This window comes from Bombus pyrosoma, linkage group LG4, assembly GCF_014825855.1.
Source record: "Bombus pyrosoma isolate SC7728 linkage group LG4, ASM1482585v1, whole genome shotgun sequence".
Taxonomy (NCBI): Eukaryota; Metazoa; Arthropoda; class Insecta; order Hymenoptera; family Apidae; genus Bombus; species Bombus pyrosoma.
In genome coordinates, this window is record NC_057773.1 from 11,451,659 (window position 1) to 11,471,762 (window position 20,104).

The 20,104-nt window shown below is 48.4% G+C and overlaps 1 protein-coding gene across 6 annotated transcripts in view; it reads right to left on the reverse strand.

Annotated features, from left to right (window-relative positions):
* Positions 1-20,104, reverse strand: part of LOC122566552 — a 258,455-nt gene that overhangs the window by 175,526 nt on the left and 62,825 nt on the right. For 5 of the 6 annotated variants that reach the window (XR_006316550.1, XM_043723979.1, XM_043723981.1 and 2 more), the window contains exon 3: positions 18,175-18,313. Coding sequence is in view for 5 of the 6 variants with exons in the window: in XM_043723979.1 (XP_043579914.1) it covers positions 18,175-18,313 (139 nt within the window). In the remaining variant the exon portion in view is untranslated. Of the gene's footprint in view, positions 1-18,174; positions 18,314-19,039; positions 19,358-20,104 lie in introns of those variants that run through there. The other variant, XM_043723980.1, reaches the window with a different exon arrangement.

Below are 20,104 nucleotides of genomic sequence, written 5' to 3' on the forward strand. Positions count from 1 at the left end.
TTAGCGGTACAAGCGTGAACAAATATTATTCGGGGGCAGTTGTCCCATCGTGTTTTTTTTTTTTTTTTTTTTGCGGCATTGCATATCTAACGATGCGATAGCATCTAAGGATCTCACGATCTTCGACGATCTCTGCGAGCCGATCGACTGTGGAAGACCGACAAAAAAGTGCACGTTACCCGCTGCAACGTGCAGCTCTTTCTAAAAGAAGACGAACGCCGTGTTATACTCCGCAGCAAAAACCGAATCTCCTCTACCCTCTCCCATTCGACAAGAGCAAACAATCTAACAAGCAAAAAGTCCCTTTTACGTCCCGAGTACCGAGAGAGAGTTGCTCAATGCTTGTTAAGAGAAGCAGGCCCGTCTTTCCGAGTGTCTTGCCTCTCCTGTTGGGAAAAGAAAGAAGAAAAAAAGGGAGGAGGAGGGACGGAGGGGCGGAGTGGCAGGGAGGGACAGGTGAAAGGAAGAAAATGGACGAAAAGCACGACGGGGGTTGTGTCCTTCGTTAGGAGACGTTAGCGAGGCACCTGGTGCACGATTACGCTCGCGCCACGCGCACATGGGGTTCCGTCGCGCTGGTGATGGCGCCTCTATGAGGGTTGAAAGGCTCGTGGACGCCCGACGACATCATGACGGATGGGAACGTCAGCCTTAACAGTGGTGAGCTTCGTCGGCCTCCAAACAATAACGTTACGAATGTTTCGTTCTCGCAACGCTGTCCACTTTGGTCGTCTCGCTTTTACCGCGTCGAACTTTCCATCGTCATCGATCATTCATCGGTAATCGGGTACCGCGTGTACCAAACATCGCGTGCGCGTAGAGTGGAATAAAATCAGTGGAAAAGATGGTCGATCGTTGATCACAGGCAGCATGGAAAATCGCTCGGAGGAAAGAACAACGGTGGAACGCGTCGTTTGCAGTCTTCGCGGAGGACTGGATTCCGAACGTCCTCCTCGACTCGGTATAAAGTATCAGGGCGAAAAGCAAGAGAGGAAGGACCACTTGGCTACGACAAAAGCGTTCCGCTGAATCACGCCACCCTTAAGAGGTCTCCTTGATTTATATCCAGGGAACGTCGCTTCTAAAGGACGACAAAGAAATTACTCGGCATTCGTAGGCTCGTTTTCCCGCTCGAAGAGCCAACCACCGTCGGGCTTTCGATCCTCGTAAAAAGTTAAGTTTCCAGAGAACGATCTCTGCTCGGGCCACGCTCGTAACAGACAGGCAAAGTACGTTAAGCACGCGCGATGAAACGTCCCAACGAACGTCGTGACCGTGCGATAACAATGAGACTGCAGTTCACCAGCCGCGCGATCGAGCGAGATCGATAGATGGGAAAGCGAGAGTAACTTGTCGCGTCGACGGATGCTGCAGGAGGATTTGATGGATTTTAACCCCGACTGATATTCGATTACCGATCAACCTCCCTCGACCGATAATCCATTATAGTTCTTGCGTCCTCTCTCCCCAGGCTGAATATCTATTCCGCCAGTGACTCGTGCGTTTTCTGGAATTTATCAGCTAGAATTGGATCGCAAATGGCGTTTACACGGCATCTCGACTAATGGCAGGTGGATATATATGTAAGTAGTTTCCTAAGCGATGAACCGATGAGAAAATAATACGATAATAATTCGAAATCGAATTTTTCTTTTTTTTTTTTTTTTTCTTGTAACATCTGCGAAGCCTATACGTTGTCGATGATGAAATATCCGTTTACTCAAAATCGAAATATTTTCACGCTTGTATACCGCTTTGTGGTATTTACCACTTTGAGTCGATTTGCAGGCACTTAGACGCTGCAGCCCGACAAATGTCTACGGTCCGAAGGAGACTATCGCGGGGAATAGTCGTTGCGGGTCTTCGGGATATTTGCGCACTTGCGGTAGACGCTATGTTGCGGCTCGGGGGGATGAGTCGGTGTATCGTGATACACAGAAGGGAGAGAAAAGGGCGGGGTTCCTTTAATCTTCGCGGATCAAAACGTAGCGGTACGCTACGTCGCCACGAGACCGCCACAACCAATACTCGCGTACGAGCGCGTGATTGCTCCGTGTGTTCGAGTGGAAGCCTAACGGCGTTTCAAAGGGGGCGAGCGACGCAAGGAAAATTGCATTGTAATTAAAACCGCGGCGTCTTTGTGGGCCCCTGCTCGAAAAATGCACGCGCGAACCCCGAGTACACTCGGACTGCGCACGATTGTAAGCGTAAAGAGGACGCCGGTTGATATTATCGCGGGCAATAATCATTTACAATTGTTTCGTCACGCGTGCAACGGTTGGAAACGGCGTGCACTTTTCCTATGCGAAATAACGCACTCGCGACGGAAGGAGTAACGAACTTGGCAATGACGATGCGAAGGTTGAAGGCAACTCGCGAGGACGAAAGTTCTACGAAGGCAAAAGAAACGAAAGGAACGAGCTGGCAGAGAGCGAAGCTCGCGCCGCCATGCCATTGAGAGCGAATTCTATTTAAAACAAAGAGAACTATTGGGACGAGTAACGAATCTTCTTTACGATCCATAAATCAGCGGTAGCCGAGTTGGAACTTTAATTGCGTTCGAACGAGTGGCCCAATTCCAATTTTCTTATGACCAGTCACGGCTCGATATATATAGAGCTTCCTGAAGAAGTAACTTACGAAAGAAGAACTTGCTTCGATGAATGTACTCGCGGCGTTCGATCTCCGAGATTCCAAGGACAATTTTACACCAACCCCTGGTCGTTTAATTCTTTCCGCAAATATTCCGGTCTCTTGGGTCACTTCCGACCAATGAAACACAGCGTACGCAAGGTAACCGTTTATTTCAAACGAACAGTCCTCGTTGAAAGTGTTTTCAATTCGCGCCCCAACGTTCCTTTGAAGACGAACGAGGGACACGCTCGAGTGTTAGCCCAACCGCGTCGATTTGGCGTCGATTTGGCGTCGCTTGGACGCGATAACGCAATTTCATCGACCTGTGGGCGGGTACTGACCCTCGCAAGCTTCACGAAAAGTCATGGTTTCGTTCCACCCTGTCCCTCGGTTTCGCTCGACCCTTCGAATAATAAACGGATTGTTAGCATTGATTAAAGCGCACTGCGGATGAGATGGTCCGTCCGTAGTTTCCGTTCAACGTTTCCGCGCTCCCTCTGCGGTCTGTCCCCGCGCGGATGAAGCCCGACCCGATTCCTCGGGAACACGTTGGTGTCAGAATGGTTTATGTCTTACGCATCCCCGGGAAATTGCTTCCGATTGCTTTCGACCGATCGGGGTCGAAGGTCGCGGTGGCCAGACCGCCCGTAAATCTTAATTAAGAACCGCTGCGACGCGACGTGGCGTCTGTTTACTGTCTCGGAATTCGTCGGAAAGTGTCTGACAAAACGTAGAAACGTGACGATGAACTGTCTATGCGGAAGGACGAGGAGGGAAAATGAGAATACCACTAGCTATATCCTAAAAGCTATCTATCGAGAAAGGCTTATTCGAAAATACGAAAACAAAAGAAGGGTGTTTACGTAGATGTAGCATCGTAGAAAAATGTAGGAGACGAGTTTCTTGCAGGAACAACAAAGTCTGTACTTTCTTGTTAAGAAAACAGTCGTAGCGATTCTTGATCGGTTAAAATATCACCGGGTTCCTCGGCGTCTCTGCATCGACGTCCCCGCGTTTGCGGCCGGACGAAGGGAAAATAACGAGGTCGTCGGTTACTTCCCTTAACAACCTCGAGGCAGCGCCATGATTGTCGCGCGGCACGATGCGTCGTCCACCTCTTCTTCCCTCTGTTCTCGTTTTCGTAAGAACCTGACGTAGCGATATAGCCTTCGCTGGCTTTCTAAAGACGGCTTTTCATTTAACCGCTTCGTATCGCGAGGCGCGTCCCTTTCGCGGCTTGACTCGAGAGCCTGACAGAGCGCTCGCCAACCAAAAGAACAGGCCTCCACCGCATATTATGTCGGCCTAACGCGCGTGACCTCCGCATAATGGAGGCCGAATGTCCTCCCTTTCTCGGGCTGTACGTTCGGACAACTCTTGTAACGAGCTGCCTCTCGCATCCCCGTCGGACTCTCGTTCTCGCGTAATGGAAACACGGTGCCTGCTGGATTTTAATTACGAGAAAGAAGCAACTACTGGCGGTGAACCGCGTCTTCCTAGGCTCAACTTCGAGATCATTGGTAAATATTAAAATTCTTCTAACAGGAGAAAGAAGAGTTTTTAATTCATTATCGTTGGTATCCCGCAGTGACTTGCCGCGTCGGAAGCATCATCCAGAGTGACAAGTGTCCGCGTCGCTTTTTCACTGGCGACAATTAATTACCAGGGAATATCCCTAGCCATGCGATTCAGGGATCCATCAGAGATCCATCAGGGACCCGATGCCATGTCTCTCGTTAATGCGTGTAATTAACGAATTGCGATCGCTAATTACCCACACGACTGCGAAGAATTTACAGGTGAACCGGGGTGCATCGGTACGTGGCGCAAGCTCGAATTTCTGGGCCCGCTAATTACACCACTAATCTGATTAACTAAACACGTTCCTCCGTCTTCCGCTCTTTTTTCCGGCAGCGAGAGCCTCCTTCTTCCCGCAGGACTTGAACCGACTGGCTCGCGTGTCTCTCGCGCTCTCACGTAAAAATGTCGTTAATGCGATCTACCCAGGTGGTCTCCACGGTTGCGAGTCGAAACCGTTTCGGACAAATTGCAGCGTGACACGCACGCCGGCTATCATCCTCGTCTCCTTCTCGTGTCACGAGTCCCCAACAACTCGACGATCGTTTCCTCTGACGGGAGAACGTTCGACAAACAAAGATCGTAATACGATCGTAACAATAAATGATTAGATCATAATAGGAAGATTTCCAAGAATACACGAGGTTAACGACAGTTAAACGATCTGCCACGATATAATTGTTCCTTTAAGACACAAAAGATTTAACGGTTCTCTTGGAAGCAACCCTCAACGTGACCTAATGGTCTGCGAAACGAATGCGGAAAAGATCCGAGCTGGGTCCATCGATCCCGCAACGATATACCCCACGAAGCCACGCCTTCGACAGCAGTGATTTAATTTCGGAGACTCATCTTGCAGATTGGGGGAGCAGCAACTTTTCAATCAGCCGTCAAGTCCGCGGTCGCAAGGGGTGGACCACACGGCTGCAGACCGCAAGTATCTCGTGGACGAAACACTATGAAATTCCGGTACACATACTGGGGTGGCCAACATTATCTGCCAGAAGCATCTCGGCTTCTGAAGAATGGCTACGCGATAAAACGTCCGATAACAAAATTGTTGAGAAAAGATATATACACTGCGATCGACAGACCATTTCCATTTTGAATCGATCCTATTTAAAAGAACCCATGCGAATGTATTCGATACAATATTTACATTTTCATTTGGAATAACCGCAGCCGCAAACGTTTAACTATCCTGCCAGAAATAACAGAAATTGTTTTATTTCTCTGAACGCATAGTTTTATACGCGAGATTCGGCCGTCGAGCACGTGATAATCGTCGATACATACGTTCGCCGGTATGGCGTACTTTAAAAATAATTATTTTAATTGCGACTTGGCATCCAGACGCTCTGAAGATTTTTGAAACGGGCGTCCTCGATGTAGGAACAGCAGAGGGACCAGACAGAGGAGACAGCTGACGTGCTTGAAACGCCAGGCAACGACGGGTTGGCGAAGGGTAACCGGGAAAACGGTGAGATTCAAAGCCAGTTTAATCCGCGCGGCCGAGCCTGTGGAAATATTTTCTTAACGAGAATATTCAATTTTCACGATCGATTCGCCGGCGTTCTGGCCGCTGAAAATTATTCGCGCACCCTCGCCGCTTCGTCGCGACTCGATATCGGTTTCAGCCTCGATTTTCGACGGTAGCGTCGACAGGCGTCGCGTCATATAGGCAGACAGATAAGTCTCCGATGTACGATACAAAGCGATCGAAGGCAGACGCGGAAACGAAGAGAAAAGGCCGCAGCAGATACGGCATTACGTTAGACTTTACGAACGTTGTCTGTTTATCACCAAGGTGAAAGAAAAGGGGTGGAAAGATGGCGAACGAAGAGGCACGCGAAAAAAAGGAAGGACAGGCTGTCGGGCGAAATCACGGCGAATGAGACGGTAGACGAATTCCTACGGAATTCCTGAACATGGAAATCCGACGAGCACACGTCGATCTAACCACAATATATCGTGTGTCCGAGAGAAGGCCTCGCGCTGTCGGCCATTCCAAGAGTGACGGGAAAGTTTTGTCGATAGCGGCGCGCGTTTCCCCGAACCTATAACGAATTCCGATACGCCGGTCCGGCTTTAATATCCCGCCACACCACGGCCATTAACACTTTTATAATAACGCATTATATTATATAACATGCCGGGGCTCATTAATGCGCGGTGTTCAACGATTCGTTGCGCGGCCAGAAAAATTTCGTCATCCGGGCTCGATCAATGAACGTGCTTGCAACGATGAATACGCAATATGATACGCTAATCCTGGCATTCGGAATATTACTAACGCGCCGCATGTTCGTCATTAAATTACTTATTAATGCGTACCGTTTAATTTCGAACAAGCTGGCCGGCTTAATAAAAGCAAACTGGACGAAACTGTACACGCGCTGTGTTTCATTCGCACCCGAGAAAATTCTGCCGATCGAATTTTCCGCGAATTACCAGCTACGATTATATCGCCTTGTTTCGTACGAAAATAATAACGTGAAAATTTCTGCGGCTGATCGACGATAACGACAATGACCATAGCGGCGACGACGATTATTTCACGTTGCAGGCAAATGGCAATAAAAACATAGCCGCGTGGTTTGCAGCGTGGCTATGGGATCTCCGGGTTAACCAACCGAATAGAAATATGATTTATAAGAAGGAGAAGAAACGAAAGTTCTTGTAACAGGCCGGCGAAACGTCAAAGTCGGAGTTCGAAATCTACGCTTCGCTCACTTTTAATTTATTTGTTAATAAATTCTATTTACGCGTAATATTAACTAAATAAGAGTAGAAAAGATATTACGGACTGTTGGTATCGTACTGTTAACACGTTTTTCCAAGTTTTCGGATGTCTCGATTAATCCGAACTACGTTTTCAGGCAGGCAACGCAATAAATCGTTCAGAAAATTCAATCGAATCGGGGCTGCGTGTTCGCGTATCGGTTTTTCTCTTTCGTTCTAGCAGCACGAAACAGAAATGACAGGCTTTCGGGCGCCCATGGGCACTCTCTCGCCGATCAAATATTCCTCACGTTGCCCTCTCGAGACGGCTAAAGTAAACTGTACAGCCGCGAGACCAATAAATTAAATGATAAATTTTTCGAAAACGCAGACGATTCGCCGCGCGATCTTCTCCCTCCTACTTTTCCTATCTTTCCCCGTGTTTTCTTTTCCACCGTCTGACGAGAAATAAAGTGGCCGTAAATCCCGTCTCTCTCCCTCGGCTCCGTTGGATCTCGCGTTACTTTCGTTTCACAAGCGTACGGGTATTTAGGCTATTGCCCACTACTTACCAGGAATATCCGAGAATCGGGTATCTTTCCACCCCACTAATTTCGGGGTCGAAGAGAAATGACCGTGAAACGGCGAACGATACCGTGCAGAGATCGTTAAGTGCATCAGGAGGTTGTTATTTCTAGCGGGAGAATGTTACATTGCAGTGGAAACGACCGGCCTCGAGTCAGATAAAGGTCAGAGGGACAACCTCCGAGCAAATTTCTCATTTCCGAAGGAGATGTGGACCGTCGGTATTCCAGGCGCCACTAATTTTGTCACGAGTTAATTAATAAGAGACGCTTGCTCTATAGGATTTCAACGATGTAGCAGATAAAGTTTCATCGCGTAAACTAAATCACGTCGCATCGCGTCGTTTACGCTTCAGGGGATAAGAATTCATGGCAGCAGGTGTCAAACGCTCAGCCAGGCCGGAAGAGGAGACAATATATGGAAAAAGCCACGTAACGCGTATGCACCTGGGAAAACGTGTCGACGGCCAGCGAACCGTGACGAATTCTCCGTTTTCGATCGGGTTTAGATTAAAACCATATATCGGAAACCGAGAAACAAACGATGTAACTTTTCGGTTTCATGGCAGGCCGCTCGTCGATTTGATTTGTTCATCGGTGCGTGAAACCAGCGACTCTATATAACTCTGTCGATTTACTCGACGCATGGTCGCGCGCGGCATCTCGCGAATTTTTGCAAATTTCCCCGAAATAAAAACAAAAGAGTGGAAAGAGGGGCGAGTGGGGTAGTTCGCGCGGGTGCACGGTTTCCCAAACGAATAGGACAGAGAGTAATTATTTTCGGTCCGAGGCGGGAGAAAGAAAAGTTCTCGCGCGCTATCCACCGAACGCATTTTGCCAATAAAACTATAAAATCCAACGGCCTTTAATTTTTTATACTATCCAGGTATTCCTACGCGCGCCGTAAAGCCGAGTCCATTGTCTCTGGTTTGGTATTTCAACGATTTAAATGTCCGATACGTCCAGCAGGATGCCTGCGGACGTCCAAACGTCCATGGATTAATTTACACTCGGTTTTCGTGGAGGTCCGGAATTTGATGGAATTTTATAGGCTGCTCTCTATCGTCCCTCTAAATATTTTGATTATTTTTTCCCAAAAGGTCGCGCCGTCCACCCTACATCAGCGGATTCACCGTTTCTACTTTTCTTTTTATCGAACGTAGACGTTACGATATATATCTATATTCTTCTCGAATATGGCGAACGTGAACGTCTCAACGGCATTCTAATTTTTCCGCCAATTCTTACGACGTCGTTTAATCGTTATGAAACGTGGCGCCGATTCGAGGCCGCAGACAACGCGAACGAAATCACGGTTGGTGGCGACAAATGTACGAAGAATACAAAAACCAAAGAAGGTTTCCTTCTTTCCGGTACATAATGATTCGTGCCGTTTGTCGGGGCCGGGCGGCGACATTCGTCGAATCCGATTAATCAAATCGAAAGATTCTTTCATAGGGCGCGTTACGAAGCAATTAAAGCGCAGGATTAATTGCGACCGCACGCCGGGAAAAATAAGTCCATAAATTAACGACGCTCGACGTTCTGCTTCCTTGCTCTGTTCCCTCTCTCCCCTTCTCTCCCTTTCTCTCTCTCTCTCTCTCTCTCTCTCTCTCTCTCTCTCTCTCTCTCTCTCTCTCTATCTCCCTATCTCTCGCTCTCCACCCCTCACCACCTCTTGTCCCTGATTCACCACGTCGACATACTCGCCTCGCTTCCATCCCTTCGTCGAGCGCCGACAATCTTTTCTCTTGCCACGGATAACTTATTGCCCGGACTACGCACTATGCATTTCCGAAGCGATTAAGCTGTTACCCAATTTTTTTTTATCCACTCCCTCGCTCCCTTCAACTGGCAGATTCTCGTCGAAAGACTTGTGAAAACTTTCGCCGTAGTTTTCAGCGTTTCGGGGACACAGGATGAATCAACGAATGAGCAGAGGGATCAAGGGCAGATAACAAATTCATCTTTATCCCCTTCTGTCGTGTAATTACAGTCTGGTAACAATAATGACGTTCGAATTGCCTGTAGAATTTCGCCAAAGTTATTTCTCGTCCGATCCTATCCCCGCTCGTATCTACAAGGCGATAGAAGGTAGGTAGATGGTAGAACGTTTTTATCGTCGATTTCACCGGTACACACCTGACCACGGTTGCCGCCGTTTACGTTTACGTAAGGTAGAACGCATAGCTCGGAAAATAGATACGTATCTACGGCGTGCTAGGCATCCGCTATGCAAATCGCCGACGTGAAAGTTAATCTTTCGCGATCCATTGCAACGTTCGTTCGACGGTAACCGTCTTCTTATCTTTTATTGCCATTTCCAACGTTACCAGGGCGCGAACGAACGATGCCGAGGATATTTCGAGCGTGTACGAACGGCCAACGTCCTCCTTCTTTCTCTTGGCTATCGTTTTCCAACAACAATTTCCACGAAGAAAAGGAGATCGTTCGTGCACGGTTCGGTACACCGAGGCCGCGAAATCCCAGTTTTCCGTTGCCCTCGATCAGATTGTTTACGTCGATCGAGCTATCCGCACCTTTCGAACCGTACCTTGTCCCTTCGAAACTAAGTGCGCGAATGGTACGCCCCAAATTTGCACCATTTTCATCCCGGTCCCGTCTATTCAATCGGAGAACCGCGTGGAAAGACCGCGCCCTCGCTACGCGTGGCGACGAAACGAAACGACGCGGTTCGATGGTTCGCTTTTCGCAGAGGGGTGGCTGCGAAAAGGGGCCAGAAAAATTCGAACGACGGAAAACGCTGACTACGAAATAACCGGCGTTGTTGAGGGACGACGTCGCTTTTTTTATGTGACACAAAGTAGCACTTTGCCAAATGACCCGAGTCTTTTTAGGGCGTTACCGGCGCCGCCACCTTCGACATCCACATCGCGGGAATCACGCCACGGCACGAGCGGAAGTTGGTTCGCTCGAGATCGCAGCAACCCCGTCCAACGGTTCCGTACGTCTGCACGCGTCCGTGTCGCAAAGAATAGGCGTCCCTAATTCCAGAGACTGGAGAAAAATCGATTGATTCGACGATCGAACAAAGCCGTTTCGATAATTAGGAATAAAGTTGGAGACAATCGCGTAAAATTGCAGACTGCCCGGGAAACGTCCTGATTTTCGTCCGTAGCCGATTTCCGTCATTTTAACCGGGAATAGAACGTTTGCCGCGCGAGAAGCGAGCAGGTACGCGACCATATATCTGGTTTATAAATATTAAACCGGGGGTAGTATCGTCCCGGTCCCCGAGAAGGTATCATAACCTTAAGACGTCAGACCGTGCATTGAAGGGGGATCAGAAGGATTTGCGGAAGGTATCCCTCGTTCCACGATATTACCCCTTATACTTGCCGACTTACACTCACCAGAACATATACACCGCGACGATCTAACGTACAAGCCAAGCGCTATCCATAAAATTATGACGCCACTGCATTTATGACTTCTGCCAGGCAGCCTATTCCTGCCTCGATTGATTCTTGGAACCGACTTATCGTGAATAGCCTTTTCTCCGACACGATCTTCAGAGAATCGTCGCGCAAGTACGAGGCTCGCGAGGGCGTTTAAAGTCGTCTAATACCATTTGGAAACGATTTATGTCTCTGGAAGACGTTTCACATAGATAAACGATAGCGTTAGGATACAATTTGTTTCACGATCGGAAAATCGAAAGGAATCCCTTCGCTGTTCATTTGCCCGGTTGCATCGTCATATTCTTGGCAAACAACGAGGAAATTCTTTCGCTGAAATAGAGTAGAAAGGTCGGATTCATCGCGATGAAGCGAGCTGCGCGAAACGATGCTTGTATATTAAGGAGAATCCGCGCGGCATTCGAGACACTCGACGAGACTTCGGAAGTTTCATTTGCACCCTCGCGTTCTTCGACGTCGTGAAACACGCTGGGGCTTAAGTTGCTACCCGAAAACCGTGTACACGACTTCCCGTTATTAATTACTCGAAAACTCGCTGCTCCAGCCGTACACCCATCAAAACAACGCGCCGACATGGGTCTCGAACGCTCGAGCACGGATTTACGGGGCGGCGATCCGACTAAATGGATCCGGAGACCGGTCAATCATTTTTCAGACGGGCCAAGATAATTTTTCACTCGAGCGTCTTGAATTTTCTCTGACAGCCTGATGAAAACCGAGAGAATTCCAGCCATCCGGCGAGTTTTTCAGCGAGAATGTCTAACGAGACACGCGACGATACAGCAGGCTGGCGTGTCGTCGTCAAAGCGAGGCATTGTCACCGTCGTTTGAAAGGGGCGCTTGGAAACGCCGGGGGAAAAGAAGCAGGACGGTGTGCTCCACGTCTTTGGCCGCGGATATCGCACGGAAAACGCGGCTGAGAAACAATGCACGCTGAGGAACAGGGAACACGGCATCGAAGAACGAAGACACCGTGGAAAGGGGGAAAAGAAAAAAAGAGAAACATCGCTGGAAAAAGGTATGAGAATCCCCCGGCCAATTTACCATAAACTTAGAGGTTTATGGAGGGAAAGTAGCCGGATATTACCGGAAGGAGCGCGAGAAATGCGAACCGCGGTACCGAGAGCGCTACTGGATAAGAATATTAGGCGCAGAAGAAAAAAAAGAAATATCGGAAGAAAGAAGGGATCGCGTTCGGCGGGTGAAGAAGAGGGGCCAGGGAAAACAGAAGAAGGGACGAGGGGATTGAACAACGGAATTAAAACGCAGCCGGGTGTACTTTCTTCTCGGGCAAGAAAAACGTAAAACCTGCATACGCCGTCGCTGCCTGCAGGCCAGCTGCCCCTTGTCGAGAATTTATGAATGCTTTATTTAATTTAGGATTCGAACTCCGCGTTTTTCCGGCCAGCCACGGTTTTTCATTGAGGAACATGCAACGTCGCGGCGAGGTATCGTCGGTAACCGGTCGCGTATTTCTAACTAATTTGTAGCTAATGTCTAGGATTAGTTAATTAAAAGGAATTCTTTCGTTCTGCCGAACTTCCTTATTTTCTTTTCGTCCTTCGTATCGATAATTTTTTGATACCTCGTCCAAAGAATCCAGCAACACCCTCCATCGGCCTTTCCAGACTTTAGCTCCTGCATCGTGTCGTTAACGATTACGACGAAAGTTGAAAGTTTCGCTGTTTTCTCTTTTCTCTATTCGAAGGAGTTTTCTTAATGCTGACGGGGCTGTCGCGTGTAACGAGTCGAACGATTAAGGAATTTTCCATGACGAATGACCGATCCGTCGCCAAGCGATCCTTGGCAGAAACGCTGGCGAGAAAAAGCGTAGAGGCGGCCGCGCCCGGTACAAACATGCAACCGCTTGATAATAAATGAGAATTTTTGGTCGGGCAGAGGGGTGTCGAATGGAGTGGAATGCGAGTGAATAGCGGGAGACGATACGGACGAGCGTGGAGAACGTATACGAGGAACGTCGAGGTGGTCGGAAGATATCGGAGGGGTTGAAAAATTAAACAAAAACAAAGGGTGCGCGCAATTACAATGAAGGAAATAAGCAGGCATTGATAACGCCACGAATCAAGAGTCCGAGCTAACCGACAATGGGATATCAGAATGGCTATTATACTCGGCGTAGACTCAATTATTTTAAGCCACTTTTGTGCCGCGCTAATGAAGCGAACAAAGCAGAATATTAAACCAGCCTCCTATCCTTCTTCCCTTATCTGTCCCCAACGAGTCTACGACGCTTTGCGTTCGTAATCTTCAACTTTGCGCTGCGAGGATCGATACGCGCCACTTCCGAGTACCATTTTCTACGCCAACGTACCTTAATCCCTTCGTAACCGTTTTTCTAAGGACGTTACAGCTTGGTGAAAACGGGTTTCTTAACGAAGCAAAACAACTTTGTAAAGAGAATGTGTCATCGAGGCTGGCAAAGATACAAGGAAGCTACGAAACTTGGAAGAAAGAAATGCGAGAAATATTCATCGACCTCGAATGTTACGGAGCGACCTCCTACGAAAATAGCGAGAACACCGAGGCGCGATACTACTCAAGAAGTCATCGCACCCCGGTGTAATTTCTGCACGGGGTGACTCGGCGGATTCTTTCGACTCGGTGGAAACCAGTTTCTTCCGCACCATCGAAGCTCGGGGTTCTCCCCGATCTGGCTGCATGGAATCACCGCCCGGAGAAATATCGAAAAGGTGTTCTGTCGTAAAATTCACCGAGCATAGTGGGAGACTTGAAAGGGATGCCCGATAAAAGACAAGTGAGAGCGAGAAGGAGATACCGCGATGCAAATCGATTGCCACGCAACGGTATTTACTGCTTCGTCGGTTACTTGTCGGTAGCAAGACGTCTTGAAAACCCTCAGGAAAACCTTGTTAATTAGACGTCCAAAGTAAAGCGCGAGACGTAAGGCAACGACGGGACCGGGAAGAGAAATAGCGGAGACGTTCTCAATGTCGGAACCCCATAGACATGACTTTAATTCCGGGAAGAAGAGCGATGTCTTCCAAGTAAAGTCCTCCTCTACCGCGTTCAAGAGGTTCTCTCTCTGCTCGTTTTCAATAGCACACATAATAGCATTATTCATCTGTGGGTCTTCGTTTTTAAATCGTCCACGGTAAAATCACGAACAATAAACGCGACTGGGCTTATAACGTCCTCGCGTGTATCTTACGTAGGTACCGCGTGTCGCAACTCCGTCTTCTATCGTCTTCGAAAAATATCGTGAGAAAATCAGGGTTCGCGTAGAACGCGTAGACGCGCCGCTCGATTCCCGAGCAAATAATTCACCGGTCGGACAAGACTTAATTATCCGCTTTTTCTCTTATTACTCGTTGTCGTCGCACGAACTCGATTTATGACCGTCCCGATAAAGTCAACGGCTGTACATTAACATTACGTAATACCTGTACTATCTCCCGTCGACTGGAAAACGGCCACGGCGAAAATAAAAGAGGGGCACTCCGAGCATTTTCTACGCTCGAACGGTTGAGTAATGGCGAAGGGTAGATCGGCACGGACGGTGGTGAGCGCTCGCTGGCAATGCCAGGAAAAAAAAGAGACGGAGGAAAGACGATGTTGGGAAGGGGGTACAAATCGGCCGTGAAATCCAAGATTTAACCCCATCTTCCTGCGCGAAGGCGACGAAATCAAGCCCCTCTCGGCTCACTGATATGATAAACACCGAAAATGACAGCAGCCACCCCGCATCTTTCCCCCTTTTTCATCCCTCTTCGCTTCTCCATCGGTTTCTGCTCGTCTTCCCAGAGCTCTTCGAGTTAATCACGTCAGGCAGGCAGACCCTCTGATTAAAACGGGCCTCCATCCCTTCTTATTATTATTGTTATTAGAGGAACTGAGTGCAGGGCACTCGGGGAATCGCGTCAGAATAGACGGCTCCGTTGTGTATACGTGTGCCCTCATAGATACACGTGGACGAACGTAGACACGGAGGCAGCAACGTGAACGTTTGCTCCCCGTGCCTTCTCCTAATCGTGCGAATTTTCGAGATTATTAAATGGCTGACGGGACTACGAATGAATCTTGTTTCGTCCGTTCCTTAATTAACTTTCCTCGCCGCGCTATCAATCGCCCGAAATATATCGCGTTGAAGCTTCGCTCGACGACAACGGATGATTTGTGATTTATTTGTACGTTAACGCCCTCGCTGCCGTCGCGTGCGCAATAATTCTAATCGCGGCGCAAATTGAAAGACGCGATCTTGTATGAATATTAATCTATCGGGTAAACTCTGTATAATCGAATTTGTCTCCTTGTAGCAACGTTTTTTCGGAAACCATGCCTATCGATCACAGAAGAAAGTCACCGGGAATTCAGAACCGGTTGCAACGCGGTAAATTATATACGCTATCTATCTCGCCACGAAGTGGCAAATTATATACACGATATCTATCGTGTATAATTCGCACGTATCGTGTCACATTTTCATACCGATAAGTAAAGAGGCTGCACTCGAAAATTATTTGGAACCGGAACCAGCAGAAACACACGGTAATCAAGCAATCACCAAGAGCGATCTTGTAGAAAGTGTCCACCGGCGATCACTGGACGACCACGGATTGGACACTGTCCTCGGTAAAGTAGCAGCGTAGTTGACAAGAACAATTTTGGAGCAAGTGACCACCGGTGACCACTACGGGTGACCACGAAGTAGACGCTGAGTTGGCACCGAGCACTTGACCAAGTAACAGATTACAGGACGGAGCAAATTAAGTTGGAAAGCTCATAAAAATCGAAGCCATAAGTGCTATATAGATTAATAAACTATTCCTGAAAAATGCGTTTTTATTTCCTGAAAAATCCATTCCTCGATGGATCACGGTGATCGATGTTTAAACCTGCAGGCACCTGGTTGTCGACAGGTGTTCTACGATAGTTTTGCATTTGATTTGAATATTTCTTAATAAACTGCATACTAACCAAGTACTGCGTACACTCGTGTCATGCGCCATCAATCGGTGCCGCCAGTCGAAGCTTTAATTTAAGATCTGGTTTCATCGTGCAAGCTACCGAACAAATGGCGTCGTTGGACGCTGACGGAAGTGGACTACCGGCATGTACGCTTCAAAACTCGTGCTGTCGAGCAACGCGGAAAGCTACAGCCGTTGCTGCGGAAGATCGAATTGCCGATCGAACGATGATCCGGTTTCACGGGGTAATCTATCCTCCGAGCGGCCGATTATGCTAATAAAGCTGGCAGCAATAAGTAACGTGGAACGATCGTAAATCCTGTCGGGACTGGTGAACACGCGCGCGTACACAAGTGTGACGACAGTAGCGTAACCGCGAGGCGGCCTCGTTCTGCTGCGTACGTGGATCGCTGCGTTTTAACCGATTTGACAAATACGCGTCTGGCGATCAGATACGACGGCAAACGGTAATGTACATTATTTCGTGCGTGGCTCGTCGCCTGTCGCCGCTCATCACCGCCTGGCACGTCGTCCGTTGAGACATGTCATTTCCCGTGACTCGTAACTTTGCTCGTAACCCGGGGTAGATGTGGCTTCGCAAACAGCCGCTATGCACGGCTATTTCGTTGTCGAATTTATGTGCGATTTTTTTTCTGTCTCTTTAATCGTATCATCAGCCGTGAAAAAGCACACGGACCGACAGACAGATCGACGAATAATTACATAGAGGTTTCGCGAGCTTTATCAGCTACCGGGTTCGTCGACAGACGAAACAAAACGAATTTAAGACCCGGCTAGCTTCGAACGAAGTTACAAACGCGAGTAGAGTATCCTAGAATAGACGAAGCGGGCTAAACGAATACGACTGATTACGCCACTGGTACGGTACACGCAGGTGTGCGAGCTGGCAGGTCGAATTATCGACTCGACCAAGCACAGGGGAAACACGTCGAAGATGTTACGTAAGGTCGTGGCAAGGAGGAGTCCACGGTCGAACAAGGAAAAGAAGGTGGAGAGCAAGAGAAAAGGGCGGGGAAGAAGGTCCGGAGCAAGAGCAGGAAAGGAAAGAAAATTACGACTTCGCGCTGGACCCCGGCGTTACGAAACGACTCGTCGTACCTGGCACAGCGATGATTGCTGGCTAGCATGGGCTAATAACGGCCGCGGACATAACGAAGGGTTATGTGGATCACGAGTTTGTTATTGGCTCGCTTAATGACTCGTCCACTCGTTCTACTTGTCTGCAGCCGAGTCTACCGCGCGAATGCCAATCTGCCGTGAACGCCGATATAGCAACACGACTCTACAACGCAGCGCGTCCCGTCATCCGAATATATCGCGTACAAAGTGGAACGGGCGAAGCGGAATTTCAATAACCGTTTGCGAACCGGTCCGATGAAAATTCTAACGCGTCCGTAAATGGCCGACGGTTGCCTCGAAACGTAAATTTTCTATCGAATTTTCCACTTTCGATGCTTGCCCGGAGATCGAGTCGTGAAACGAGTTGCTGGATACGAAAGAACGTGGGTAGAAAATGGTGGAAAGAAGAACGCGTTACAAGGTGCACGCGATTATACGCCATTTGACAGCGAATCTTGAGCAAGTGTATGTATATCTTAATCTTGGGGCCCAGTTCGAATGCCGAGTCGACCGGACTAGTCGGTGGACTTTAAATGAGAAGCATCGTTGCTCGCTCGACCGACTCTACCGACTCTGGACAAGTTTTATTCCCGCGATATTGCAAACGCCTACTACTCGTTATTTCTAACTACCTATCCGTGCGACCGTTTAAACGCTTTGAGGCACGTAAATTGCGTTGTAGAGATAGAGAATTTGCGGCGCGAGCCGACTGTCTGGATTAATAAACGAAACGTCGGTATGGATGCGCGACAGAGGAGATCTCTCTTGGATCCAGGAAATTTCAACGAAATTCGTGAAAGTTGCGAAAGAGACGGAGAAGGAAAAAAGAGCAAGACGATAACGAAGGACAGGACTTGAAAAAAAAAATCGAGTTTCCCTTGGGAATACCGCTAGAGCTTCGCAGTTTAATTACTATACTCGTTCGGCAGTTTCCGCGTAGCAAAATCGTCGCAAAAACTTGTCGACGTTTCAGGTTTCCTGTGGACAAACTAATTTGTTGTCCGGTTGAAATTACAGCTGAACGCGTGTCTACGAGGGATAATGGATTTACTAGGACAGGAACGTGAGAACGTTAGATACCGGTATCATCGTCTAACGTGGCGTATAATTATCGCATTTATATTCACTCACCATCGATATTAGACGAGGATTGATCCACGCCTGCTGCATGTTATCGTCGAGATAGCGCTTTGCTATCCGGGCGATGTTTTCGTGGGGCTCTTTCCTTTGAGCTGGCACCGGAACCGGGGCGTCGACGTTGGCATTGTTTCTGGAACAAACGCGACAGAACGTACATGAGCATCGTCCAACGTTTCTGGGAACCGTGTTGGCCGCATAAGCGGGCCGTGGGCGTGATTACGCTCGATGACAGCGATCGGAACGTTTCTCAGACGAGACGGACCCACCGGCGAAGCAACGGAGTACATTAACATAAATATTAGACAAGCTGGCACGTGAATCACGCTTGTAATTAAACCTATTATTAAACCGGTCTTGGCCGTGTAAAGAGACCCTCTGTTACGTGGTACGATCGTTTTCCTCGAAAGCAAATATTTCACGGCACCGTACAGTCCCGCGTCATCCAAGTTTCGCATCACCGAGCTGGGAATCACGTTCCGAAATGCAATTCTAACCCTTGCTTTGTCACGCTCGTCTCTCCTTCGAGTCGTCGCGAGTTTAACCAACTCCGTAGACGAGCATTCGGTTTTCCACAAACCACCGGGGTGCCGAGTCTATCTCAAATATACGCTGTCTATTTCATCGACGTTACGTTCTTTTCGTAAACGCCTTAGCGCGTAATTCGGGTCTCGTCGATCATTGCCCGTGATTCATGGACGCGATCGATGGATGGTCCGTTTACAAGTACGTAACAATAGATGGACGCGATTGGTCGTATTAACGACGTAAACGGGACGCGTATTAACGAGAACAACCGATCGATGCTTTGGAATCTCGGCGGTGACAAACTAGGGGTTAGTGGGATTCTCTGGCCTACCTTGGCAAACACTATTATTTACTTCGATGAGTTATTAACGCGAACGACGTTTGACGGAGAACAGCAATCGGCGCGCGATACCGCGCTTGTGGGCCAGGAGGGCACGAAATTAACGGTCTCCTGCGCTCCGGCAATGCATCAAACCGAATCTATTGTGCGACCGCCACACCATCACCACCGTCACCGACCATCGTCGCTGCCAGATTGCACGTCGCGCCTATTGCACGCTGAAACAGTTCGCAATTAGGAGACCGACAACAATACGGATCGTGCCACCGCCAGATCATTACGTTCCGCATGGTTATCGTTCGCGATACCTTGATTGGCTTCATCCGGAATCTCGATTGACCGTGTCACTTACCTCTAATCCTCTAAGATTTTATACGCAATAAGTAATAAGTTATACGCAGTAAGAATTTTCCGCGAATATATATCGCGAATAAACAAACTTGAGTTTTCAACAAATAAACCAACATGATAAAAAAAAAAACAAATTGAATTTTGTTAACTCCTCTTCAAGACAGAGCAAGCATCGCGTCTCCTAATACGCTATTAGTAAGCTACAAGCTTGACGACTTTTTTCCACGGTTTTTTTCCTTTCGCTGAAAGGAATTACACGCACATGGAACCCATTACTCCGCCGGCTGGCTACGCGCGGTGTATCAAAATTTCCATCTGTTGTCCGTCCCGATGAATATTACGACGCACGATAGATCCTGCGTTGAGCACGTACAATGGTCAGGTATGAATAATCGTATACACGCGTATACGAATGTTACGAAAAGGGTATTCGCATTCAATACGGAATTTACCCGGCGTGCTCGCGCTTTACCGACGGCTTTATACGCTGGCAGGATATCGCGTAAGTGAATTATGAGAGTTTATCGTGACTCTGCGGTCCCGTGTCCGCCACCGTCGGGGCACAGCTGCCGCTCTAGGCCCTGCGTTAAATTACGCTCGAGATGCCTAGAAACCGACGAAATTATCGACCCTTCCACGGATCGACGCCCAACAGTCTTCGAGCCACCATATCGTCGACTATTCTACGAGAGTTAAACGCCAGTT